Raw genomic sequence first — 27,022 nt, forward strand, 5'->3', positions numbered from 1 at the left:
TCTCGGCCAGATTATGAGGCTCCGCGGAACACTCTGGGCACCCAGCTCGGCGAGCTTTCCCTGGAAGGTGATCCTGCACCCACGCGCCAGCATTTGGGGACCTTCCCAGACCTCCCGCTGTGTGTCCCTCCACAAGGCTGGTCCTGGTTTGTGAGGCGCGTCTTGCGGACTCCGCCCTTAGCCTGAAGTTGCCACTCAACCCCGAACCACAGTCGGCCCGCGCAGAGAATGCTGGGAGAAGCGGCCTGCACGGAGGCGACTGGAGAGGGGGGAGCTCGCCTTGGTGCCCTCCCACCTACTCCCTCGCCCCGCCCCTCCCAGGCCTCGGTTTTCCTGTCCAGGTTGACTGATGTTTTGTGATTGCATTTTCTGGGGTAGGGAACAGAGAAGACGCCCGTGAGTGCCAGGCCAATGGTCTCATTTGGCCCAAATTGCTGGCTTTGACGCCAGCAGAACTGGGCGCTCCCTCGGACCTGCATGCACTTGCTCCGTGGGCTTTCACTCATCACTTGAGTCGCTAACCCTCCAGAAAAGAGGCGTGGGGTTGATGTCACGCCTGCCGCAGAGGTTGTTAGGACTAAGTGGCTTAGTAAACGTCAAGCGCTCATGTCGAACAAAGCACATAGTAGGTGCCTCCTCCCTGTAACTTTTGTTACAAGCACAAATCCTTGTCCACTGAGGGACCAATTTACCACTGGTGTTTGTCTGGGGGTAACTTCTGAGGGATCAGGGTTACAGGAAGCTTCCTCTGAAGTGCCCGTCCCAGCATCGCTGGCCCGCAGGCCCTTCTCTCCAGGGGCAGGCTCTGTTGCCCGGTCCCCACCATCCGCCACCCCCACCCCCCGAGATCTCCGTACCATCTCTCTGACACCATACTCCTTCTCCACCTTCATTTTCAGGTTCTTGAAGCACTCCTCCATCCGGTCGTGGAAGGGCCGCAGGTTTTCTGACACCCTCTTCTCATGGATCTTAATCCCGGCTCCCAGGAAGGGGATCTGGGGAGGAAGGTGGTGGGCCATGAGCGGGGCCTGGGCCTCTGAGCTTGGACCCAGAGCGGCAGGGGGCCGCTCCCTGCGGGGCACTCAGGTCCTCTGAGACCTTCTCACGGCACCACCAGCCGGGGAAACCGGAAAGCACCTCCCAGGGAGGTTGAGCCCCCCACGGGAGGCTGTCTGGGAAGTCTCCCCATTGCAGAGTCTGGGGGCGGAGTGTGTGACCGGAAGAGGAAGTTCTATTGCTTGGACTCAAAGCCTTGTCTGACCAGCTCTTGGAGGTGCGGCAGGGAAACGTGGGTGGGTGTCAAGCTGGGAGGGGGGAGGGGAGGGCTGGAAGGACAGGGGGAGCAGGCCCAGCCTCGTCGTCAAACAACACTGCTGTGTAGCGGGACCTTCTGCGGCTGCCGCGGAACGAAAAAGCAGTCAGTATCGTGGACCTCACCAGCCCACAGCGCTTGAGAGAAGGGGAGGAGGAGGTGACTGATGGCAGGCAGTTCGATTCCCCCGTCCCAACCAAGAGGTCAGAGGTGACCGTCCTACACAGTAGACTTGAGGTTGGCAGCCGAGCCACCGCGGCCACTACGAGTAAGGGCTGAGAAAGTATCGGGGCTTTGGGGAAGCAGAACGAGGCTGTAAAGAGGTAGCATACAGGTTATTTTGGACGACAACACATTTCTGCTCCCTTCCCTTGGCAGTCTCCCGGAAACGAGAAAGAGCCACGCCCCCGCACCCGGAAACTCAGAGGTCCGTGAACGTGGTGACGCACCGCACCGCACGCACCACCGGAAGGAGGGTGTAACTGACCGCCGGAGCAGCCGGGGGCGCTGGTGAGCAAAAGAGGCCAATCTCCGGGTAGGCGGCCGGGAGCGGCCGGGGAGTTGGGGGCTCCAGGTACCTCCGCAGAACACACGGGTGGGTAGAAAGGTGGGACGAGAGCAGCGGGACCTGACAATCTATAATTAAGAGGTAGCAGGCCCACTAATGGCTGACACTGTATTTCTGCGGCCGGGCCCCGAGGAGGGACCCAACAATATGTGCGGTAGGAATGGATGGGACGGACGAAGAAGAGCTACTTTGCTGTGTGTAACAGTGCACAAAGGCTGCGTTCCGCAGGAGAGCAGCATCTTTTGAGGGTGCCTGGACTCTGGGCGGGAGAGATGTGGCCTCTGACAACCCCCTTTTCCAGCTGAGTAGGCCCTTAACCTAGTGGCAAGGCCAGGTGGCGGCTGCTGGGCGGAGAGCGGCCACGAGGGGACGCTGTGTGAAGAGGCCGCACTGGTGGCTCTCAGAAGCTGTAACATCTGCTTCTAAGAGCTTCTAGAATGATCAGAGGCAGGGAGCCCATCAAAGCCTGGCTTTCCGCTTCCCTAGTTGTGGGGGAGGGAACCCCCCAACTTGGGAAGTTGGATGGATATCCAAATAATCCATCATTATTTGGATATTAAAGGGCATGATGGCCTCAGAAGGCTGGGGACCTTGAGGGTGTTTGGGTTTCACCAGGTAGCACAAGATAAGAAGGGAGAGAAAATTCAGGATACAGGATGCATTCAGGAGAGCACTTGTGGGCAGCTCTTGGTGTCCCTCCCCTTTTAAGCCTTACTTTGCATACTTTGGCAGAGGCAGAAAAGGACCCGAATTAGGAATCCTTATTTTAAGAAAAGAGGCTGCACCCAGTGTTTCTCACTCCCTGATTTCCCGAGAGTAACAAAAACTCCCCAGTGCAGTAGCTGCTTTCCTTTGCCCTGTGACTGGTGAGAAGGGGGGGCAGACAGCTGCAGACTGCTGTCCCCTGTGCTTCCTGTCCCCCAGCTGTGCCCTGGAGCACACCCCCACCTGCAGGGCACTGGGTGGTGGGGGGTCCATAGGTGCAGGGAGGGGTTGGAGGAGGGGCTGCAGCAGGCCTGGAGGAGCCTGGTCCTTCAAAGTCTCTGCGGGAAAGTGTCTGGTGGATTGGTCCTTCCCTAGGGTGTGGGAGAGAGGCAGAGAGGAGGAGGGAGAGAAAACAGGAGGGAGAGATCGGGAGAAAGGAGAAAGGAGGGGAGGAGGAGGAGGGAAGCAGAGGGGGGTAAGATATGGGGGAGGGTGCAAACAGGCAGAAGACGGAGCAGGAGGGACAGAAGCAAAGCACTTCAGAGAGGGGGGGGAGACATGCACAGGAATGAAGAGCAAGAAGGCAGCAGGGCATGGTGGGAAGGGGCAGGGAGACGAGTGGACAGCAAGAGTGGGCAGGGCGGTGGGGCAGGGAGGACTGTGGCCACTTCTGGCTCTGGAGGGCTGAGCAGCCTGTGCAGAATGAAGGTCCTTTGACGAAAAGCCAGCCGAGCAAGGGCCTCGATTATTTCCCAAACCCAGTCCCCATCTGAGTGTTACCTGTGACAGACTGGGTCGGTCTTAGGGGACAGGAAGGTGGGGGCCAGCATCCTGTTATCTGATGGGTGTGAGCTGGGTGTGGGGGAGGTGCTGGTGGGAGTGTGGGGGCCTGGCTCCCACTGCGGTCCTGCTGGGAGAAGCCACCGCCGGCATTCGGCACCCTGCAGATCAACCTTAGCAACACACACTGTGGCACTGTTGCGCAGCCCCTGCGCGGCAGCCCACGGGTGTGGCGGCCCAAGTCCAGGGGGCCTGCTCAAGTGAATAGAATGTCAGAAGAAGGGCCAAAAGCCAAAGGACAGGAGGACATGTGAAATCAGGCCATGGCAGCCAGAGGACAGCTCAGGTCAAGTGTACGGGGAGGGGGTTGGAGAAGACAGGAGGGAGGAAGACACCCGTGTGTGGGATGGGGCTGGGGAGGACGGGAGGGAGGGCGGACAGGCAGGTGGGCTCCCTGGTCTGGCGCCGGTTTACCTGCCACGCAATCAGGTCCTTGAGGCGGTTCAGCTTGTCCTGGTCCTCAGGGTGGTCCCTGGTGTACTCTTCAGTGAAGAAGGCCTGGGGAGGACAGACAGGTATTTGGGGTCTCCTGTCCCTTCAGTGTGGGTCCCGTAGCCCAGCTGCCTGGTGCTGGAGAGGATGCCGCTTGAGAGGGGGAGCAGTGAGGTCACAAGCACTCGGTGGGGCAGCGGCCCACAGTGCCCTCGCTGTTTGCTCTCCTTGGAGGCTCAGGTCAGCACCCACAGGGAACGGGCCCTGACCCCAGGATGGCAGTCCTCAAAGCGGGGGCCCCGGGTCCGCAGCACCCACACATCACCTGGGCTCTCACCAGAGATGCAAACTCCTGGCCCCACTCAGACCTACTGAATCAGAACCTGGGTGGGGGGGCACCTGTGTTCGTTCAGAAGCCCCGCGAGGATCCCTATTCACGTTCAAGTGTGAGAGCGTTGAGCCAGGCTCAGCTCACCACCTCTGTCACTGTGTGTGATCCTGGCACCCCCAGCTCTTTCTGGAGCTCACGTGCTCCATGTGTGTGTACACATGTACACAGACACGTCAGCCCTCACGGCTGAACAGAGGTTCGCCTCCGCCAATTACATGGGGTGCCCAAGGGCGGCTGGAGGGACTGTTGGGTAAGTAACCGGGATTACCGTGAACTGTGCTACTGTGTTGTACTCCCAGTTTCACATCAGTGAGCGGCACAGAACACAGAGTAGGGAGTTCATTGGGGTTGTTTTTCCCCTCGGTGTCTTCCATAGTGTGTGGTCTAGGCGGCAGCCCAGTGAGGACTTCCTACTCTGTTTCACTGCCAGGAGAAGCCGTGCTCGCCTGCTGAGAGACCGGCATCGTTCCCCCAGGGGCTCATGTGACTCAGGCATCTGATGACTTTTCCCTTTTTGCCCTGGACAGCAGGAGGCTCGGAAACAAAACTATGGCTCCGATGCGTGGGGGTTTCTGGAGGGACCTTGTGCCCTCGATGTCCACATTAGAGCTCAGAGCTGATCCTCTGCCCTGTCTGTACCGTCACAGATTCTGGGTTTCATTTCCTTCTGTTTGTAGATGACATTTCCAGTCACCTTTGGTTCATGGTTCCCCTACTGCAGTGGTCTGGCTTACGGTCACCCGGTCAACCTGGAGCCTGTGCTTGGCGGGGGTGCCTGGGTGTGTCCAGTGAGCTAAGGGGCCTTGTGACCCCGGCTCCTTCTGGTCACAGCACAGTGCGGCACTGCGGGGGAGGGAGATGAGGGGACGCTGCGGGACCTCTGGAAGGTGAATGAGGTCCAACCAAGCTGAGGTCTCGTTGGGGGCAAACAGCCCCAGTAAGATGAGTGACAGGCTGCTGTGTCTGTCCTTGGCCCTTGGGCCCCTGCTCTGGCCCCCACCGCCAGGTGCCGGGCTGCAGAAGCGCTCACCTTCTCGTACTTGGCGAAGCCCCCCATGACAGCGGGGTCCACGATCCCGTTCAGGAGCATGGACAGGGGGTTGATGGGGAGGCTCTCGTCACTCTGGTACTGGTTTATCATCATCAGGATCTTCTCGTTGGCCGTGGACATGGTCTCGATGGCGTTCTCCAGCGGGCTGATGGTGGTCTGTTGGAAACGAGATCACCAGAATGAAAGGGCTTTGAAACAGACACACACCTTGGTAGGGATTTCACCTGGGGCTGGAACTCAAATGAGCCAGTGTTCCCCCCTGGGGGGGGGGCAGGGTATAGCTGACTCTGGCAATCAGTGAGCTGGGGGCTGGGGGCCTGGGGGGCAGGGGCTGTCTGCTGTCTGGGCCCAGGCAGGCTGACTTCCCGTGAGACGGGATTTTCCCCAGGGCAGAGAAGGCAGGCCAGGCATTTGCTGGTCTCCTCCGGGCAGGGTGTTCCTTCTTATTACCAGCATGAAACCAGCCCCAGTCCAACCCCTCCGGCGTTGCTTGTGTGCCTACTACGGGTGAGCCGTGAGCAGACAGAGCAGAGCGTCTGGCGATCTGGTCCCCAGCCTGACCCACCCTCTATCCTAAAACTGGCTTTTACGAAGGGGACACTGTCACCAGGTGGACGCCGTTGTGTTGGGAAGATAACACAGAGCCCCTCTCCGACACCCCTTAGAAAGTGACGTAAACAAGACGCCATCAAGTGCTGGCTGCTCAGGCAGGGTTCTCAAGAGCACGGGATCTGGAGCAAAAAAGCACAAGGGTCTGCAAACTTCTTCTGTAAAAGCCCCAGGGAGTGGGTGAGTTGGGCGCTGCGGGTCGGACCCTCCCCGTTGCAGCCACTCAGCCTGGTGCCTGTAGGGAGTGAGCAGCTCCGGGCACCGCAGGAAAAATGCAGACGGACGAGCGCAGCTGTTTCAGTAACACAGGTGCAGGGCCGGGGCAGGTGGGATCGGGCCCACGGGCCAAGTCTGCTGATCCCTGAACTGAGTCAGACAAGTTAAATTGAGTGCAAATCTTAGCTCTGATACTGTGTTTTTTTTTTTTTTTTTCCTAGCTGTGTGGTCTTGAGCAAGTTTCCCAACCTTCCTGAGCCTCGGGTGCCTCATTAGTAAAACGAGGCTGAATGAGCCTACTCTGAGAATAGCAGGTAGTGACGTTACTGCTTCTTGTAGGGGTTAGGACAGACAGCAGTGGTCCCGAACCAAGGAAGACTCACGGGCGGGGTGGGGTGCCCTCCTGAGTATGTAGCAAAGATCAGTCGAGATAATTGACCACAGACTCAGCAGAATACACTCTGGGTTTTGCATACTCACAACTACAGGTTTGCGGCTGTGAGTACGTGAAACACGGTGTAGCAGGTAGACTAGACTACAAGAGTGTGTAAATAATGAAGGTCGGCAATTTGAGCCCTTACGAGATTGTACCAAGGCATGCTGTGCCACTGCGACATTCTTTTGAGTTAATAAAGCTATAAAGCTATTGTAATAATCAGAACATGGACGTCTTTTTCTCTCCGAACTGTAAACCTACTTTTGCTCTCCTCTGTATGCATATGTATATATACACATATATACTTATATACGTGTGTATATATGTCTATGCATATATGTGTATGTATACACAACCCTCACCCAACCTGCTGCGAGGGGGAAATGAATCATCGGGGACAACGCTTTGGTGACCGTGTTCAGGGGGAAAAGCGTCAGCCCAAAGATGAGGTGACGCTAGTCCCTTGCAGTCTGGGGCGTTCCGTGTTCTTCAGAGGCATGCCACCCACTCCACCTTAAATCCAGCCCTCTGGAACCCCATGAGCTGCCCCCGACAGGCATTATTGTCACGTCTTACTTTGGCTACTGATCACTGTGGCCGACCAGGTCCCATCTCTGGGCCTCAGTTTCCTCCAAAGAACAATAGTGGGGTGGACAGGAACCAGGGAGGACTGCAAATGGGGGGTTTCCAGGCCACCCTGAGAGGCTGGCTGTCCTAGTTTTAAAAATGGTCTTCAATTGGAGCGAGTTTGTCTGGGCTTCCGGCAACCCCTCTTATCTTTCTGTGCCTGCCTCACCTGTTCCCACTCTTGCCCCTGGGCTCCAGGTGTTGGAATTCGTAGCTCTTGGACTAAATAGCCTGGAGAGCAGCTTTCCGCCCTGAAATCCCCTCCTCTCTGTTTGGTGGGTGATGAAAACTAAGGCCAGAGGCACCCAGTGCCTGTCCAACAACAGGCAGCTTACTAACGACCAGGTGGGAGTCCCGTCTCTGACCCCACACCAGGGCTGCTTTTCTGTTCTTGGTGCCAAGAACAAGAAAGGACCCTCAATAATGGAACCTGCCCTTGATTCCCATCAGGGAACCCCTCTCTGTGTGGACTGTCCTGTTGTCATTGCGATCCGTGAAAGAAAGCACCAACAAAACGTAATTCATGGAACGCAGACACAAAGGCTGGGAAACGCGCTGGCCCGGGGCGTCAGACGCCCAGACGCCCAGAATCCCAGGCGCCCTGGGCAACGCACGCAGCTGAGGGGGCTGCTGCATACACACCCATTCCGTCCACCTTAAGGAGGTTTGCCCGAACCTTTCCATCAGAAGATAATTGGGACACAAGGAGCGAAACAAGAATGTTGACTTTTTCTTTCCTAACTTCGGAGTCCTGAATCCATAAAATAATGTAATGGGTTCAGACATTAGCGGTGTCTGCATATTGATTGAATGATACAGAGTTACCTAAGTATTCTGGAGCTCCATTTATGGACCTGGGCCTATTCTCGGCACTCAGTGATATGGCAGAGAACAAAACAGACGTGAATCTGTCCTTCTGGAGCTTATATTAAGAGTTTATATTCTAATGTATGTAATATTCTAGATATTGAAATCAACATGTAGGCACATGAGACAGTCTGTTAGGAGGTGGCCGGTGTTTGGAGGAGAAGGGAACACAGGCAGGGGCTCTGTCTGTTGCCCACAGACTGAGGGCGACACAGAAGGGCAGCAGCCACCTCGCTGAGCCCCACAAGGAGGGGAGAGCGCAGCCAGGACCATTGGAGGCTACGGAGTGGGAGGAGGTTTCTAATTCTTCCCTCAAAAGAGGGATTAGTAACAGCGCGTAGTTCACAATGCCATAAGGCCCCTGCCGCACTGCCCGGTACACTCGCAAGTCAGTATGTCCCACGACTAAGAGCATTCCCAGGGCACTACTGATTGCCGGCGGCAGACCCCCACGCCTCACTTACAGACCTTGACTAGTCCACCAACCCACACCTCGGCTTCTCCATCTATAAAACGGGGTGGGGGAGGAGTCACGGCGCCCCGTACTGTTGAGGGGTCCGATGAGGGCATGCGCAGGAGCGGTTCAGCGCACGCGCAGTCAGTGTTGGTTGATGTCATCACAATCATTCCATTCTCGACACGCCTGCGAGCAGCAGCCAGGAGGGCTCCTGGGCGACTAGGCTCCCTGCGGGGGAGGCAGGCGCTGGTACTGATGACAGGGGCAGCGTGTGACGCCCGTCAGAGCATGTGGATCCCCTGCTCTGGGCTCCAGGTCCTGATGGGGGCTACCCAGCCCTCCCTTGCCCTCACCCGGGCACACGCGCGTTCTGCCTGCGGGACCTTCGCACTGGCCGGTCCCTTTGCCGGAATGTCCTTCTCTGCATGGACCACCACCTGATTTCTGCCAGGCCTGTGCTCAGAGCCCATTTATCAGGGAGGCTTTCTCTGGCCCCCCTGTTTAAACACCACCTCCTCCATCATTTCCTTCACTCTTCCCCATAATGGCTATCACCGTTTGACGTAGCATGTATTTACTCTGACATTTCAGTCTGCCTGTCCTAGGAAAATGGAAGCTTCATGGCAAAATCTTCCAGTCTTAGAACAGTGCTTGGCGTGTGTCAGATGCTCAGGAAGCATTTGCTGAATGAATGAGACGTCCTGAATATGTCTGGCCCTTCCCCTGTATTGTGGGCCCTGAAGGGTCCTTAGCTGTCTGAAGGCATGCAGACCCTGAAGTGTGTGGAGAAGTAAAATACATGCTATTTGCACACTAGCTGGAGCTTCGCTCCTGTGGGAACTCTTCTCTGCGAGCCTCATTTTATCCAACTGTAAAACGGGTTCATAGTGGGATTCTGCAAACGTACCCCCGAGGGGCTGCTGGGGACCCAGAGGACATGTGACTGCGTGGGTAGAGTTCCGTGGCCCCTGCCTCCAACCACAGGAGCTCCCCGTTCATCAGCTTTCACTGCATCATCGGGTTGCTTTTGTGAGGAAAGGTTATCTGATGCTCAAGAATCTGAACATAGCTAACTTGGATGCTGCCTCAGTCCCTTCCTGCGCCGGAATTCTGCAGTTCCCACAGCAGCTTCAGACCAAAACCCCTGAGGCTGGGAGACCGGTGTGGAGAAGGACTGGAGACTCACCTGGGACATGTGGACCACCTCAAACCAGCGCAGGATGCCCGGCAGCTTGTATGCAGTCACGAAGGAGGTCCTCTCGATCCACATCGACTGTGCCACAGGCAAGGGGTGACAAGGGAAGGAAGCAACGTGTGGGCAGCCCAGGTATCAGAGATGCTTGGCGGGGTCCTAGCCGGACCCCCAGGCCTCCCATCCACCTGACATCAGAATCCTGCGAGGCCCAGAAACACACTCTCACCTTACCCTTAAGAATTCTTTCCCAACATGAAGTTTAAGTCTTCCCTGGCCTTGGGCCCAGTAAGTTTAACCTGGGTCTCTGAACAGTTTGAATTTTTAGGCAACATTGAATGCATCCACCTGCATTTTCTGGGGGAAGGCCCACGGGGTGCCTTAGATTCTCAGAGGGGCAATGACTCCCCAAACAGGACGAATGAAGGCAAAGAGCTGAAAGAGATGTGAAGCCAACTCCTCTTACCAGCCTTGACCTTGGGAATAGCAGACTGGTTCTAGCTTGGGAAACGCACAGGGGTGGTGGGGACTAAAATGGCTGTGGCTTACAGTTGGTGTTTTCTGGAGGGTTGGACTTTCTCAACGCCCCTGCTTAGCCTGAGGGGTCCTTCCTTCTGCAAATTCACAAGTGCCCTGTGCTTGCAAGGCGCACCTCACACAAGGCCCAGGTTATACCAGGAAAGTGGAAAGGCTCGTGAAGTAAACTGGGAGAGACCGGGAATGGGTGTCACCGCATCAGTGGATGCTGGTTGTACATCCTTTGGCTTTGGATCAAGTCCCCTCTGGTCCTGAGGTTGGCAGAAGCGCTCTCTGCTTGGTAAAGGGGGCCCAGGGGAGAGATCAGGACTGCTGGGGGGTGGGGGGTACTCACGGCAAACTCGTTCTCGGGGTCGACCGTGCCCCGGCGCACCGGCCGGGAGTAGTGGAACCTTTGCACGTAGTTGGATTTATAGAAGCTGCAAGACAGGGAGGGGTGGAGGCTCCTAGCAGCCTGCCTGCTTGGGGCCCAGAACCTGACCTGAGCTGGCCGGGGCGGCCAGTTTCTGCAGGCTGCAGGCCCGGCAGCATCCTCGCCGTAACACGGAAAGCCAGGCTTTCCTTGCGAGGTGATTCAGAAGGGAGACTGGGTTACGCCTTCCTGGGAACACAGCAGCCCCTGGGGCATCCAGGGAGCTGGAATTCTTCCATGAATGCACAGAGTCCCCTGGGCCATCATTTCCTGTGACCTCAATGAATGACCTCAAGGGGCACCTTCCAAGGATTGTGTTGGGGTCTCAGCCTCCCCACAAACCACTTTTCCTGAATCTCTTAGTGAGGTTCTGCCATCAGGGCCAGCAAGGCACAGTGCTAGCTGTGTGGCTGCTGTCCCCCACCCACAGGAGCCTGACTGAGAGGGCGACAGGAGGCTGAGGTCTGAGCCGTGTGCCCTGAACACATCCACTGTCAGTGGGCAGCCTTAATGCTGAGATAATGCCCCTCTCTGGGAGCACACGCTCGGCATGAGCACTGCCCTGCCCTCCAGCCCCTCCTTCACACACCCGCCTGTGGGATCAACCTGAGCGTCAGGTTCTCCCCGTGCGGTTCAGGGACTCTGACTGCTGCTCAGAGGGTCCTCCGTGCCCCAAGGTGAAGCATGGCCTCACTCCTGCCATCCACCTCTGGCTTCAGCCTGTTCAGCAGCAGAGCCCGGATGGCTGACTGGGGGGTGACTTTCCTCCCCGAAGAGCAAGGGGAAACAGGCTAAGACAGAGAAGGGACTAGAGGGGCATGAGGCCTGTTCTGCCACCAGCTCAGCTTGGGGACCCCACGGGGTCTCTTCCCCACCCTCTCCTTCCAGTGAGCTGCGGGTCTTACTTTATAATCTGGTCAGGCACCGGCTTGTTCTTGAACCTGGGGTGTTCATCCAAGACAGGCTGGACGGTGAAACACTGGATGTCTGGGACCCCTGGGTTAAGGATTCACGACATGTCTGTAGGCCACAGGGATGGTTCCAAGCACGGCAGGTCCTGCTGAGACCTTCCGGGCCAGCCTTCTGCGGTCAAGTTTGCTGGGTCAGGTTGCTGGCTGACAGCTAGGTCCTACTGACCAGTTAGCAGCCAGAGCTGCCTGTCACTGGCGTCTGTCCCAGGGCTCAGCCCCTGCTAACAGTTGGTTAGTTGTGCTTAATCATCATTAACATTAATACCACTGGATGCATTTATAGCTCTAAATCCATTGCAGAACCCATCTCCCCATGGTCTCCTTTCATCCTTTCATCTCTCCAATTCCACAGAGCAGCATTATTAATGTAAATTGTCCCCGTTTCACGGATGAGGATACCAAGGTCAGGGAAGCTAGACAACTTGTTGAAGCCTGCACGGCTAGTGAGAGCAGAGCAGGGATTTGTATTTACACCTTTTAACCTTGAGCTCAGGGTTCTCCGACTGCAGACTGCCACTCGGGGGGGCCCTTGGGCCAGCGGCGTCAGCACCACCGGATGTTAGAACAGGCGAGTCTCAGGCCCCCCCCCCGACCTACCGAATCAGACTCTGCGTTTCTGTGAGATCCTCACCTGCACGCTCACATGTGAGAAACGCCGCTTTAGAGCACGCAGACACACACCTCGTCCTAACTGCACACCCTGACTCTGACCGTCTGAGAGTGAGTCCTGTGGCGGGGCGGTGAGGCCATGCCCAGGCTCCGTGGGGCGGAGTCCCACTGAGGATGAGCGACACCTGCCATGGGCACCGATGCAGAAGAGGCTCTGTGTGTGCCAGATTGTTGTCACACTTATTCTAGACTCTAGACATGGGACACCAGACGAACACAGTCCGCCATCACTGGGCCCATCCTGAGCCCTCTTTACCCACCTCCTTTTTAGAGACCCAAGTTCCCCGCTCCGTTCTACCACTCGGCCCCAGACACTGTTCCCCTGTGCCTGACATTTCTGCCAGCTGCAGGACCTCAGACTCTTCGTGTTGGCCTCCTAACACGGATGGTTCAAAGGCTCGACTGGGATCCGACCCACTTCCCACCACTGACTGTCTCGGGGGGTCGAACAGATGGTACTGTCCCTTCCCTCAACCCAGCACCTCCGCCAGGGCTCGGCTCACCCTCAGGCAGGCCTGTGCTCGGGGAGGTCCTGTCTCTCAGCCCCCACCCCGCCCTCCCAGATTGTGAGCTTTCTGGTAGCAGGGGCTCTGGGTCTTTCACACAGAAAAAACAGCCAAAACACAACTCCAAGTTAGATTCCACTGGCCCTCCTCCCCACAAACTCACTGCACGCCAGTGTGGAGCACGCCCCGTATTTCTGACCATCGTAGCTGTAAGCTCCTTGGCTGTAAGCATTTTCGCCACAGGAGCAGCGCACTGTAAGGCCACTTTGCCGTAACAGACAAAATAACTGGCTGACAGTTTGGTTTCACATCTCCATTGACAAATCCATTTAAACCCATTGAATACTGAAACGTATCTGAGCTAGTTGTCATGACAGTTTGGTTTTATTTCATTTCTCCACCGACAAGTTCTCGCAGTATTCCCACCCTTTTGTTACATAAATCTTAGCCCTCGTCACAGTCTACAGAGTGAAAGCAGATGGGATGGTCTGAAAACAGTGGGTGATAACACATGCATCTATTTCCTCGATAGAAAATATGGAAATAAAACTTACGGGGCCGGATTGCGTACCATACTAGAAAATGGTCACACGTCAGCTTGTAACTGCAGCCTGGGACGCTGCAGGTACCGCGTACAGCGACACTTCCCGGACAGCGTTGGGACGTCTAGCAACGCACGGGTGAGAATATGTGACTGCAAATCAACAAGTCAAAAACAGTGTTTGGCAATTAAGTCTGTTTAACATCGTTAGTCACTTTTTCCTGTTTCAGCCTGTCCTTTCATGGCAAAACTGCTTTACGGCAAATCAGTTCCGTAGCAAAAATGTTGCAGCGAACACACCTGTGGCCAAGACGTTTAGTGTGGAACTGCCTGGACCCGAGGTCACCCACCCACCGCGACCTACGGCTGCTCTCCCACCAGTACGACAGATCGAGACAGAGACCACACGGCCCACTATGGCTAAGAGAGTCTCTATCCGGTCTTTCAGAGAGGAGTTTGCCGACTCCTGTCTTAAAGAAGGTTCTGGGTCACGTCTGCTGATCTCAGCAGCTGGTTTTGGTCCAAGAGGGTAATCCAAACCTGTCCTAATGACACCTGACAAACCCATCCGAACTCAGGAGGATCAGTGGCTAGTCTACGGTTAGAACTGTGGCCCCGAGGCCTGGGCGGAGAGGACAGCAGGGGACAGGAGACACCCAACTGAGGCACCTTTGTTTTTAAATGTCTTCCCCCACTTGGATACCTAAGTGGAAAGACCTGTCACCTCTCCAGTGGCTTGTCGGCTTTTCAACCAGTGAAGGCAAGAGCACGGGGCTCAGGTTTGGGTAGCAGGCCCTCGGATCCCAGTTCTGTCCCCTCGTGTGGTCTTGCACAAGTGGCTTAGTTTTGGAGCCTCGGTTTCCTGATTTGTGAAGCTGAGAGAGCAGTAATACCCACCCCGGAGGGTTACCATCAGGGTGAAAGGGAATGGAGCATGAGACACGCCTGGGGCACGAATGGCCAGTTCACAGAGAACGTTCTGCTCACTGACCTCAAACACGACAACAGCATTATAGGAGCACGCACGCTCCGAGAGCCCTGGGTCTTGAGTTCGGATCTCAACTCCGGTGCTAACCTGCTTTGTAACATTACGCCCTGCCCATGGATTCCTCGTCTATGAAATGGGGAAAATTAATAGTAACCTGGTAGGATTTTGCGGGGGCTAAAGGAACAATGGTAATGAAGCACTTAGTGCTGTGCGTAGTGTGAAGAGGACGTTTAGAAAATGCCGGCCCTTCCCCTTTCCACCCGGTTCTGGACACCACATCGGGCCTGCATATGAGTCCCTCCCCACCTGGCGCAAGTTAAAGGCCACGAGGCTGTTCAACACCAGATGTTCACTTAGAAAGGCCTTAGTACTAATCCCGTCTCCTCTGTAACCGAACGCACGTCCGTAAGCTGCCGGCTCCACCACCAGCTGCAGCTCCTCCTGCAAACAACCACGGCAGAGCCGGCACGAAGGACAGGCAGGGTAACAGAAAGGTTGCGGATGAATATGTATCACCCGAGGGGAAACGATTTGGATCACGGCTCGGCAGACTTCGCAGACCGGCCACGCAACCTGTCAACCCCGTTTTGCATAACATAACTTAATTTGTGCAAAAGGCTGCAAGGCGGGAAGCCAGGCTGGTCGAATGTACCTCTGCTCAGCGGTCTGCCCTGTCCTGAGACCGGCCCAGGCTTAGCTCCTGGCCCTGTGAATGCCACACCCTGTGCAAGCTCGCTGCATGATCCCACGTCACCTCGGTCCTTTGTGTACGCCAACGAGCTGGCACCCTCTCTCTCAGCAATAACACTGGCTCTGTGGGCTCCAGTCCCAGCAGGGCCACCTGTGTCTGTCCCCTTGGCCGGGGCCGTCTGCAAGGATACACTGGCCAGGGGCGTTCTTCACGTCGTCCCCGGGGGCGGAGGTTGTGTTCATCTTCTCTGCGTTGGGGAACTGGCTCATGAGCTGCATCTGGAAATCTTCCCTCCGCTCATACTCCTTGCCTCGGTAGATGAACACTTTGTTCTGCAGAGAAATGACACCCACCAGAGAGCTCAGGGCCCAGGGTTGGAGGACGTGGAGCTGGGGGGCTTGTGACAGGATGACAGGGCTATGGGGACTCTTACAGACTTTTCTCCTCTCTGCCTGCCCACCAAGGGGAGGAGGAGCTGAACCCGTGCACCCCCTGGCAGGGCACACCCCTTCCTTGGAAAGACTGGCTCTAACAGGAAAGGGGGTCGTGGGTGCTGGGAGCTTCCTCTTCCAGCTGTCCCGGGCGGAGCTCCTGGAGGAATTTCTCACTGGGCTTTCACTGTGGGGGTCACACCTACTCCCCTATTTGCATGGCCACAAGCGTCACCTCTGGCTGTTGATGGGCCATGTGTGCTAGGCCTATGGGATGGGAGGGACCAACTCCCATCCCCCAGTTTGGGTCCTTCTACACTTGGTCCTAGCTCCACGGAAACACACTCTTGACCCTTCCTTGACCATGGCAGCCTCTTCCAGACCAGCAGCTTTCAAGCAGAGGGGGATTCCTCTCCTGCGGGACACTGGTAACGTCCGGAAACATTTCTGGTTGTCACTTGGAGGAGGTGGGCGCAGGCCTGGGGTGCTGCTACACACCCTTTAATGTGCAGGAAAGCGCCTACTTTAAAACGTGAGTACAGCTGAGGCAAGAAACGCTGTTCTCGACCAGCGTCTAGGGTCTGTGCAGCCTGTAACGGCCCCCCAGGTCTGCTGCCCAAGCCCATGTCCGTCACCCCCACAGATCAGCGCTTCCAGACCTGGGGAGTCTCCCGTGGAGCCCAGGAGACCTGTGGAAGTGCGGATGCTCACTCCAGACCTGCTGAAATGGCCGCTGTGACGGCGGCAGGGCCCAGGAACCAGCATTTTCATCCAGTTCTCCAGGTCAGGGGTCAGGTTTGGGAGGGCACCTCTCCTCCCTCGGGGGAAGCGCTCAGTGCTGCTGCCTGCCACAGCGCACACCCACTTGGACTTCCATGCCGACCCCTGATGGCGAGTGATTCACATCCTTGAGTGGACTGTGGACCCAGTGGGTCAGCGACCATGTTTAGAGTTTCTTCTGAATCTCACTGAGCTCGGGAGTGAACCACAGACCCCCAGAGCGGAAGGAAGCCTTCGGCTGACCTCATCCAAGTCTCTACGTGGCGAATGAACAGTCCACAAAAGCAGAGGTTCAGCAACTGCTTCGGGGGCCCCCAGGGGCCCCAGGACCCTTTCTTGGCCTCACAGGATCCAGGCTGTTTTTGCAGTAAACCATAAATTGTTACATTTAAGAGATCTGCAGAAACAGGAAACGATTCACTATTTGCACTCATTTTTAAATTAGAAAACGTAGTTATTTTTCATACAGATGCCATGTACGTTAGCACATGATGGATTTTGTTGTTTTGAAATAAACTGATAAATATTTGTAAATTCTCTCAGCTTTAATCTTCAATGTGGTAAGTATAGATAGAGTCTACACATACAGAAGTTCTTCGGGGCGGGGACCTTGATAATTTTCAAGAGAGAAAAGGGTCCTGCATCCGAAAGTTCTGAGCACCAGTGCCTGGCAGGACCCCTCAGGGGCAGAGCCTCCTTCAGGGACAGGGAGGCGCCTCGGCGCCTGGCGGCTGTGTCCTGAGAGCAGCCCAGGGGTGACTCAGGGTGACGCTGATGAAGGGGACCGGGAGTGAGTGGGGTGGAGGCGGGAGGCCTGTGTCTGAGTTCCTGAGGTTCTCCGAGCCCAGGGGGGCAGCCGTGCCGCACAGGCCCCACGCCCAGCCCGTGTCCGGGCGCCGCACACTCACCCGCAGGAAGGAGGGGAAGCCCTGGCCGTAGTAGCCAACAGCAAAGTAGTCCGGTTTGGGTCTGAGGATTTTCATGATGTTTTCATAGAACTTCGCCTGCTGGATCTGAAAGGGGAAATGCACAGCTTTGAACGGCACAGACGCTTGTCAAAGGCACGTGCGACTTGGAGAGGCCACAGCGAAGACACGGTTGTCACACCTGAACGAGTGTGCCGGCACACCTGTGTGCACACCAGTGGGAATGTCTGTGACCCTAACAGTGCAGTGGGTCTCATGCCCACAGACTCAAGCAACAGTAGACTGAAAATACTAGGAAAACAGCTCCCAGAAGTCCCCCCGCCCCACGCTGCATCCATGCGAAGGAAGTGACGTGTGGGCACACCCCCTGCAGCCTGTGGAGAGACAGAGGTTGAGACAGGCGAGTCCTACGCCAGCCATTATATGGGGACGTGAGCATCCACAACGCAGTTCGTTATTGCCGGGGACCCTGGAACCAGCCCCCCGTGGGCGCCGAGCGACAACCGTCACAGCCGTCTACCGCACGCCAGGTCCCGTGTCATCAGGCTGCCTGGGCCTGCTCACCGGCTGGCGCCATCCTCAGAGCAGCCCCTCGAGCGCTGCGCCTCCCCTCTGCAGACAAAGCAGCGTTCTCTCGCCGCACAGCCAGCAGGCGGGAGGCGAGCCCAGCCAGCTGTCCCCGGGCGTGTGTCTGTGAGGGTCCCCGATGGACGTCGGTGTCTCCCCGCGTGTGCACCACGTGTGTCATCGGCCCTAAGGGCTGTGTGTTTTTCATATTTTAGCATCTCCAGAAACACTGTGCATCTCACTTTACCCCTGATGGCATCTTACCATTAATCTTGGTAAGATTAGGAATCATTAGCCAGATGTGACACGGCACAGGTGGAAAGACACACTGTGACACCTTACACGTCATACAATATGGAAGACGAATGTGCACGGACCAGACATGAGACTGTGACGTGGGCTCGGTGCCCAGATGTGTGTGCACACCAGCACGTGCGTGTGCATTGTGTGTGTGTGCACAAGCGTGTTCTGGGCGTGTGTGAGTGGGTCTGAATGCGCTCTTCAGAAGGCCTGAGCGCCATCGCCCATGTGGAGAACTCGTGGGGCAGGTACAGGGTGTTGTACAAGCACATCTCTTGGAGCACTGGACCCCCTAACCTGGTCCCGCCAAAAAGAACCACAAACCCCCTCCCAGTGCTCGCTCTCACTAGAGCCGGCCTGGCCTCTAAGAACGGGCTAAGGTGGGGCCCGGGGTCCTGACTCTCAGGTCACCAGGAAGTAGGAGGGCGGGGCGGGGGGTTGTGGGTGCTGGGGGAGGCCATCCAGCAGGTCTGCGTTCTCCCTGCAGAGGCCGCCTCCCCTGGCCTCCGCGGCACAGGCAGAACAGGCCGGCTCCCCCGACCTTTCCACTTCCTCCACCAAATCACGAGCACGAAGGAGCTAATGGGGAACGGCCAGATGGGGAGCATTTTAATGTGATTTATCTGTAAATCGGAAGGCACGGATCTGCGTTTTTTAAATTGGCTTAGTGACTGGTGGGAGTCAGGGCACACGGCCAACGCTGATCTGGAGTAGCAGCAGTGGCGGCTGCCCAGCGCCCCACAGGAGCTGAACACCCACCCCTGGACTCTGGGAACCGGCTGATGAGTTTTCCCAGAATTCCTCCCTTTGGAAGTATTCCCACCTGGGAGGGAGCGGATCAGCACAGCCTGGCTCAGCTCAGGCCCCACTCCCCTTCTTTATCTAGAGGCCCACCCGGCTGGCCCCCCTTCTCCTCGTCCTGGCCTCCCTGGTGAGCCGAGGCCCTGAGCACCTGGCCTCCAGGATGGTCGGCTCTGCCGATGTCCTTACCAGGTTCTGGCTGAGCAGCTCGTAGTCAAAGATCTCCATCTCGTACTGCTCCGCCAGCTCCTTGCACAGACTGATGGCCTCCTCCCACATCTGCAGGAAGGTCGGGAAGACAAGGGTTAGGGCCCCTCCAGGCCTGCGGATTCCTTGCTGAGGAAGGGGCCTGGTGGCTCTGCCTCCTGGGACTCAGTGGCAAGTCTGGCCCAGCCCCAGCCCCACTCAGGCAGCCGGGTGCTTCCTCTGCCGCTCAATCCAGTTTCTTCATAAATAATGGAGCAGCCACAGACTGGGCTAGACACTGTCCCTGCAGGCTCTCGGGACCGCCCTGACCCCTCTGAGAGGTGACCAAAGGCATCCAGGCCTCCCAGGTGAGAAACAGAGTTTCACAGGCAGCACAACTGCCCGGCTCAGTGCCCAACCCAAGGCCGGGCCAGGATGCCCTCCGGGCGGCCCGTGGCCTCCCCTCATTCCCTGCCTTAGAACTGAGTGAACCCTCGATACCCTCGGCTTCCCCATGAAGGTGGGGCCCCATTTTCCACGGAGAAATGGTTCTCAGAGAAGTGAGCAGGTGCCAGAAGTCAGAAAGGTTCTGGACACAGAGATGGGGCCGGATCCAGTTCTCCTCAAACTCACGTTTGGGATCTTCCCATTCTGCCGGTCCCGACATACCCCTGCCACCCTGGCCATTTTCCTTCCCCCTCCCTCCCTCTTGCTCTTTTATTTTTTGTGTGGGGCGGGTGCTGGTGAAGAATGAGACCTGCTCTCTTAACAGGTTTTCAGTTCGGAGTTCAGTGAGTTCAGAGGCCCAGTGGTGTGCAGCAGGCCTGCAGAACCGGCCCTCTGGCGTGACTGAGGCTGCGCCAGTCCCTCCTCAGCGGGGTTATTTGGGCCGTGGGAGTGGGCGGGGGAGAGCACAGAGACGGCGGTGGGTGTGGTACCAGAGGATTACAGAGTGGGTGAGACTTTAAAAACAGATCTTTTCCCTTTGTGAAGCCAATTCTGAAAACACAGACTCTGGACATAGGGTTCCGTCCACTTTGTCTGAGGCTGACAGATCACTCCTGTACCTGCCAACCCTGGGGGCGGAGTCCCTGCAGAGCAGGGGCCGGGGATGCAGGGTGGGCTGGGGGTCCCCCGAGGGACACCCGTCACAATGCACGTTTGCTTTAAAATGGAAAAATGCACCTGAATGGAAAAGCTGGTGGAGGAGGGGAAGGAGAAAGAGGAAGTTGCCAGAATGCAGTGTGTGCTTTGTAGCGAAAGTGCCCTCTGCAGCCAAGCAAGAAATAAACGCAAGTGCGAGACAGGGGTTGCGGCTGCACACCCACGGGCAGCTTAGTGAGCGGGGCAGAGGTGCCTCGTGTGCCAGGAGGCGCCAAGCCTGGGCTGGGTCGGGGCGCTGCTGGGCTGGAGTGGAAGTCTCTGCCAGCTCTCCACCATCATCTGCCGGAAATGCTCTCCCCATGTGCTAAGAGACCACTACGGCACCAGGACGGGGGCCGGGCAGGAGTGAGGTGCCTGGGATTTCCTCCTGCGTCTGGCCCTGTGGTCACTGGGACCTCCGACGGTCACTGACCCGAGTCTAAGACGCTGCAGCACCTGCCGGCTCCGAGCCGGGGGCTGGCACGCAGGGGTGGAGCAGATGTCAGGGATGGAACAGGCAGGGGTAAAGCGTGCACTGAAACAGGCGTGCTGGCCGGGTTCTGAGAAATGCAGAGGAGTCGGCCGGGGATGAAAGATGGACTTATGGAGCAGAAGCCGCTGTGCACGTCTGGGGCAGTGAGTTTCCACTAACGGAGGTGGGGCGCGGGGAGAGGGTGAGGGACGCTAAGAATTTGGGCTTCATTCTGGAAGCTTCCACAGCAGTGGCTTTCAGAGGGAGCTGTGGTCCATCTGCTCCCTCTTTTCTGCTCCCAAATGACTTAGTTAGGACCCTGCTCCCTGTCCCTCCTCCACTATTGCACAGCACTGAAGGGTGACATGCAAACAGGATGGTGCTTGGCATGTCTGGCTTCCCAACCAGAGGGCGAGATCTCTGAGAGCCGGGGTCACACCTTTCTTCTCTCTGCCCAGCATGGGACCTGGACACCTTGCAGAGGACAAAGCTCTGCCTACACTCTGGGGGCTGCCCCACGCCGCCACCCGCTGTGACCAGCTTCATCAGCTGATAAGCCAACAGGAGGCTCTGACTGGATGTCCGGTCCCGCAGGGCAGGAGGTCCCAGAGCCACAGATCTCTGCCCTCAAGAGGCTTATAACTATAAATCACAGAAACAGTGCTCTCTAGCCGCTCAGCTCCTGGGGATTTATAAGCCCTTCCACAGACATTACCTCACTCTGTCTTTCCAGGGGAAGTGGGGAGGTCAGACAGAGATGGATGCGGCGAATGCAGCGATGGGACAGACCAGATTAGGTGGTGTTCAGTTCCGTCCTGGTGAACTACAGGGGGCTGGCCATGCGGAGGAGAGGCAGGAGGACCCCAGGAAGGCCGGGCGGAGGACACGGCCCATCCCCGGGACCTTGAGGGTGGAATCGGCCTTAACAGTGAAGTTAGGGCTTCACCAGATGTTCCCACGTACCAGTCCTGTGCTAGCTGCCCTGCGTGCCTTTTCTCCCTGAGTTTTCGCAGTATCACTAGGAAGTGGGTACTATTAGCATCTCACTGTGATGGTGGGGAATTGGAGTCTCCGAGGAGCCCAGGAACTGTGGGGAGAGGAGCAAGTCTGAAACACAGGCCGCCTGGCTCCAGAGCCTGAGCACTCAGCCAGCAGGGCCACGTCCCCTCGGGGTGGGGGTGGGCGGGGCTGGCATTGGGCTTGGCGCTTCCCAAAGGTCCCCTGGTGGGCAGCGGTCAGGCTGGCTCACCTCCTGACCAAACCCAACCGAGCATTCTGTGCTTGCTGTGTAGAGATTCATGACGGCACCACAGTGTCATTCATACATTCAGTCCATTCAGTTACTCAACATGCAATGACTGGGCCCTGCGTGTCAGGCTCTGTCCTGGCCACTGGGCATTCAGCAGTGGACAAGTGTCTGCACACAGGGCATTCTTCAGTGAGGAGCCAGAACATGAGCAAGTAGAACCAAAATGAGCAAGGTGATGCCTCACAGTGACAAGTGCTTTGAAAAGGCAATAAGGGTGACTCTAGGCTGGGGCGTTGCTCTGTCCGGGGTGGTCAAGGAAGGCTTTCTGGAAAGTGCGATGTCTACACAAAGCCCTGAGCCATGAAAAGGAGGGTGGCGTGGGGTGCTGCAGAGGAGGGACGTTCTAAGCTGGGGAAAGCAAGTGCAAAGGCCCTGTGGTGGAGAAGAGCGTGGCACAGAGCATGTGAGAAAGAGGGAGCCTGGCAGGGAAGGAGTGAGAGCAGCAGTCAGAGGACAGCTCACGTGGGGCCTCTCTAGTCACGGGCAGGGCTTTGTAGCTTGTTCTGTGTGGAATGGGGGGACCAGGACAGACGGCCGTAAGCAGGACAGTGGCGATCCAAAATATGTTTTATGATCACCCCATTTCCTCTATGGAGGAAGCTCTGGTGGGGGCAACAGGGGAAGCAGGGAGACTGCTTAGGACTCACTGGGTGTCCAGGTGCACAATACTGGGCCTTGACCAAAGGGGGAGAAGGGCGGAGAGAAGTGGTCAGACTCAGGACCGGATGGGGCGCTAGCTGCAGCTGGACCGGGTGTGGAGTGCAGGGGAGAGGGGCCCTCCCAGTAGCAGGTCCCCGCAGAGAGGAGCGGCAGGGACACAATACCTTTCCCTTGTCAAAGTAGCCTATGATGATCTCATACAGCGTCTCCTTCAGCTGTCGGTGGGTCTGGGGGTGCTGCTGGCCTGTCTGCATGACCTGTGACGCGCACTGCTCATCTGACCACTGTGGAGAGAGGACATGCGGAGTCACCAGGGGCTGAGAGGCCACCAAGGGCAGGTGTCTTCCCTGCTCATGAGGAGCTGTCTCCCCGCCCCCCCGGCATCAGCAGTAATCAGAGAGATGCTGGTCTGCAGGTTCCGCTTGGGAAGCGCCTCCTGATTTTTTGCCAAGTTCACTTGACTCTGTTGGCTCATACGTGTGGTTTGTGGGGGTATTCCTCTGCAGCCCTACACGGTCCCAGCTCTTCAAAAGCCAAAGGAAGCCCCCCGGACTTTGCCCTGCTGCAGCACGCTGGGCATGCTGGTGACGGGTCGACGTGACGTGAAACAGCCGGGTGTGACGCCACACGGCAGACGCATCTGGAGGGCTTGCTGTGGCGGCTCACTCACTATGAAGGTTACTCGAGACCCTGTGTGACCCGGTAGAAGCAGCCAGGAGGGTAACCTGTCAGGTCAGGACTTTGGGGACTCGGAGCAGAAGAAAATTGATTTTGGTAATTCTTTTTTTTTCCTTTTCCATTTTCTAACTCTCCAGCTTGCTGTGAGGGCCCCGGGGGATCTCAGCAGGAGTCCGCTTTGCTGGAAGGGCAGTACCTTCAGGAGCCAGGTGTGCAGGAGGAGCGTGTAGGCGGCCTCCGTGTAATTGTCGCAGTCCAGGTGGAGATCGCGGAGTTTGTACAGGTACCTGTTGGGGAGACATGCTGAGTCACCTGGTGCAGCAATAAGGAGGCAGGGGGAAGTCAGGTAGAACAACTGAGTGTCTGGGGGTCACCAGGGGGTTCCCCAGCCCTGCCAGCCAAGCCCCCTGCCTGGGTCGCCTGGAAGTACTCAGCACCTGTGGGGCACTTCGTGCACGGCAGGTACCATGCTCGGTATTTTAAATGCCTTGGACCACTGAAACCCTGTGAAACGGGTATGTTGAGGAGTCCCATTTCCAGATGGGAACACTACGCTTCCAGCCAGTACTCTTGGACTTAACAGCGAAGACTCTGGCCAATTCAATACGGCACAGAAAGTCAGGGAAGGGGAACTGAGTAACCCGTCAGAAGCCGAGTGCCAGTAGACAGAGGGGCTGTGACCCCCGGCCACCTGCCTTTAGAGCCCACACTCAGACCACTGCACTATTCCAGGAACATTAGCAAGCCACACCTCTGCAACGGGGGCAGCTCCTACCCTCCCTCCTGGTTCCCCAGAGATAAAGGAAGCGTGTTTAAGAAAAGGAGGTGGACCAGGGGCTAGAGATGGGATATTCTCCCCGAGGCCTGGAGCTGTCCGTCGGCAGGGAGAGTCTACTGTTCTGCAGGAATCACATTCCGGCCTCCCATCCAGCACAATGCGATGTTCCAACTCGGAGACGTGGGATGAGCCTACATACAGCGAGGGCTGCTGAGGACAGAACAGGAACACAGGCAGGGAGCTCTGGCCAATTCTTAGGTGTCTGATACCTAGCAGGTACCAAGGGGCCGTGAATTAACTTTTCGGTGCCTGACTTTGCTCACCTGGAAAAGGCTACGTTCACAGAACCTCCCTGTGTGCGCACAAAGAGCCGAGCAGACCACATGTGAAGGCTCAGAAAGTGACAGCTAACTCTGCTGCTCGTAAATTCGAGTTTGCCCTGAAAGTGATTAGCACAAGTGGTAACCAGCGCTGAGCGATAATGGTTCTTATGTTACCGTGGCAAACTCGGTTCTTCTACAAAACATTTCCTCCTGCTGCTGTTATGGAAACAATTCAGAGCTGAAGGACCACTGCTTTGGGGACTTGCGTGTTGTCGGGAGCACGCGACTCTTGGTGCTTTGGTGAAAGGAGGGCACGGTGACACGGTGCCCTCGGTCCCTTCCCTTCCAGAGAGGAAGGGCATCGTCTGTGGCCAGGCTGAGACGCTGCCCCGACCGTCTAACCTGGGGAACGACGGCTCCTGGAGCATCTGCACTCCAAGCAGGTCCCAGCGCTCGGGGCTGAGGCTCCTGTTAGAATAAATCCGTCCGAGCGCAGAAAACGAGGCCGGTGAGCCACATGGAGGCTGCCTGACCTCAGGGTAGGCAAAGGTTTTGAGGAGAAAAGCGGTCAACTGGTGGCTTTTGGTCATAAATGAGCCAGGGCAGCCTGGTGACCGTCTGCTCGTTCGTTTACACAATCGGCAAGGCTGTCCTGAGCATGCGGGCTGCACCTGGCACCGGAGATGTGTGGGGACAAAAGCAGGCACAGTTCTCAGGATTTGGAATTCGGAGTCCGGGGAAAGGGGGCAGATGTCAATCAAGCAATCACATAAATAATTGCCAAAATGTAGCTGTTTGTGGTCAGCGTTTTGGAGGACGGTCTCTGGTACTCTGACAGCAGTGTCCTGCAGATGGGACTTCCAGAAGGGTTCCCATAGTTGGGCTGGGACCTGAGGCTGAGGGGATAAATGGGGAGCTCGTCTCAGATTCCTCCTTCCTTCCTTCCTTCCTTCCTTCCTTCCTTCCTTCCTTCCTTCCTTCCTTCCTTCCTTCCTCAAATGGGTGCTTTATATAGTGTAACAATTCATTCTCCTAATAATCCTTACATAGACAAGAAAAGCGAGACCGGTGTTAATGTAGACAGAGATAGAAATAGGTAAAACCAGGTTTTGAAACCAAAAAACCAGCCTAGCTGGAACCGGGCTGTTTCTGCCTCTATGATCATGGCCATTCCACCTCTCCCCTCCCCCAACATTCTGCTGATCCATCAGAGTTACCAGTGAACTTGCACATGTGGAGCCAGTGGTCCACCTTCGAAACCCCTATGTATGTGACTGATTCCTACCTTATGTCCCCCCGCCTGTCCCTGGTCCCTTAGATCCGTGAAGGCTGAGTCCAATGCACTTGGAGTGAGTGGGCGGGGGAGAACCTCCCGGCTCCGCTCAGCTCCTTAGCCGGCCCCCACACCTTCTCCTCTCCTTTATCAACTCAACCACAGAGCCCGCGGCCACACACCCGATGGGCTCCACCTGGGATTCGAACTCAGACGCCTCCAGATGCCAGGTGGGCAGCCCACGGCCACACACCCGGATGGGCTCCACCTGGGATTCGAACTCAGACACCTCCAGATGCCAGGTGGGCAGCCTGAGAGAGATGCACCGGTGAAGTTCAATGGGGAGCAGACGGCGCTGTGAGCAGAGCTGTCCTGCTGTGGCCAGTCTAGGTGGCAGTTGTCAGGACAGGACAAGAGCCCAATGCTGCCCCGCCTTCTCAGTTTTTCAGAGGAAGTGGGGAATTTCGATACTTATGTAAGACCTTTAGATTTGAAAATGTCTGGCAAACAATGAAAAATGTCTTTAAATACCGTGTCTGCCAAACAGAACAGATTTGCAGACAACGTCTGGTTTACAATGTCTGGTTTAGGCAAATGTAGTTTTCCTAGCACTGTGGGACTCGAGTCTCCAAAGCGTATGGAGATCTGGGAGCGGCCATCTGTGTTTCTAAAGTGAGGGGGAGGGAGGAGAGGTTGGGGGGAGGGAGCGTGCGCCAGGCACGTTACCCACAGCCCCGCGTGGAGCCCTCGGGCCGGAAGGCAGCATGGAGACCTCGGCCCAGAGAGACCTCGGCATGGAGACCCACGGCAGGAGACCTCAGCCCAGAGGCACTGAGCCATACAGCCGGGGTCGCAGAGAAACAAGGGGAGGGCCCCAGGCCTCTGAGCCCCCAAAGGTTGGTGCTGCTATGGTAAGTCACGTCTAGTGACATTATAAATACTCTCCAAGTTCAAGATGACCTACGGAATTATCTTTCTTCCAAATGATAGCTCCTGTTGCTGGAATAGTGCTAAACTAAGCACATAAAAATGTCTTCTGTTACCACAGAGTGAGTTCAGACATTGACGCTGAGTCAACAGCCTTGAAGGAGCCGTGCTTGTCAGCCTCACGGTCACTGCCACCTCGCAGGGTCTCGTCAAGACAGGCGCAAACATAAATGCCCGAGAATTCTGTCATTGTGTTCTTTACAGTGGAAAAAAGTTGGGAACACTTAAATGTTCAACAATACAGGACGGGCTACACAAATTATGGTATATTCTGGAAAGGGAATTTTATAGTTTCATTAAAATGATGTTGAAATATATCTGTCGACACAGAATTCTTGTCAAGCAAGGAATAAATTATGAGCAATATGATCCCATTTTGGCAAAAAAATA

General features: G+C 56.5%; 1 protein-coding gene across 2 annotated transcripts in view; it reads right to left on the reverse strand.

Annotated features, from left to right (window-relative positions):
* DOCK2 (dedicator of cytokinesis 2) overlaps positions 1-27,022 on the reverse strand; it is a 345,180-nt gene that overhangs the window by 4,736 nt on the left and 313,422 nt on the right. For both annotated transcript variants that reach the window (XM_037127870.2, XM_037127869.2), the window contains exons 37-47: positions 23,468-23,558; positions 22,758-22,877; positions 19,013-19,102; positions 17,138-17,242; positions 15,209-15,350; positions 11,558-11,639; positions 10,575-10,659; positions 9,698-9,784; positions 5,279-5,455; positions 3,840-3,923; positions 858-995 (exon numbers count right to left, since the gene is read on the reverse strand). In XM_037127870.2, coding sequence (XP_036983765.2) covers positions 858-995; positions 3,840-3,923; positions 5,279-5,455; positions 9,698-9,784; positions 10,575-10,659; positions 11,558-11,639; positions 15,209-15,350; positions 17,138-17,242; positions 19,013-19,102; positions 22,758-22,877; positions 23,468-23,558 — 1,201 coding nt within the window. The remainder of the gene's footprint in view (positions 1-857; positions 996-3,839; positions 3,924-5,278; positions 5,456-9,697; positions 9,785-10,574; positions 10,660-11,557; positions 11,640-15,208; positions 15,351-17,137; positions 17,243-19,012; positions 19,103-22,757; positions 22,878-23,467; positions 23,559-27,022) is intronic.

The sequence above is a fragment of the Artibeus jamaicensis genome, unplaced genomic scaffold (assembly GCF_021234435.1).
Source record: "Artibeus jamaicensis isolate MK-2021 breed Jamaican fruit bat unplaced genomic scaffold, CSHL_Jam_final scaffold_3151, whole genome shotgun sequence".
Classification (NCBI taxonomy): Eukaryota; Metazoa; Chordata; class Mammalia; order Chiroptera; family Phyllostomidae; genus Artibeus; species Artibeus jamaicensis.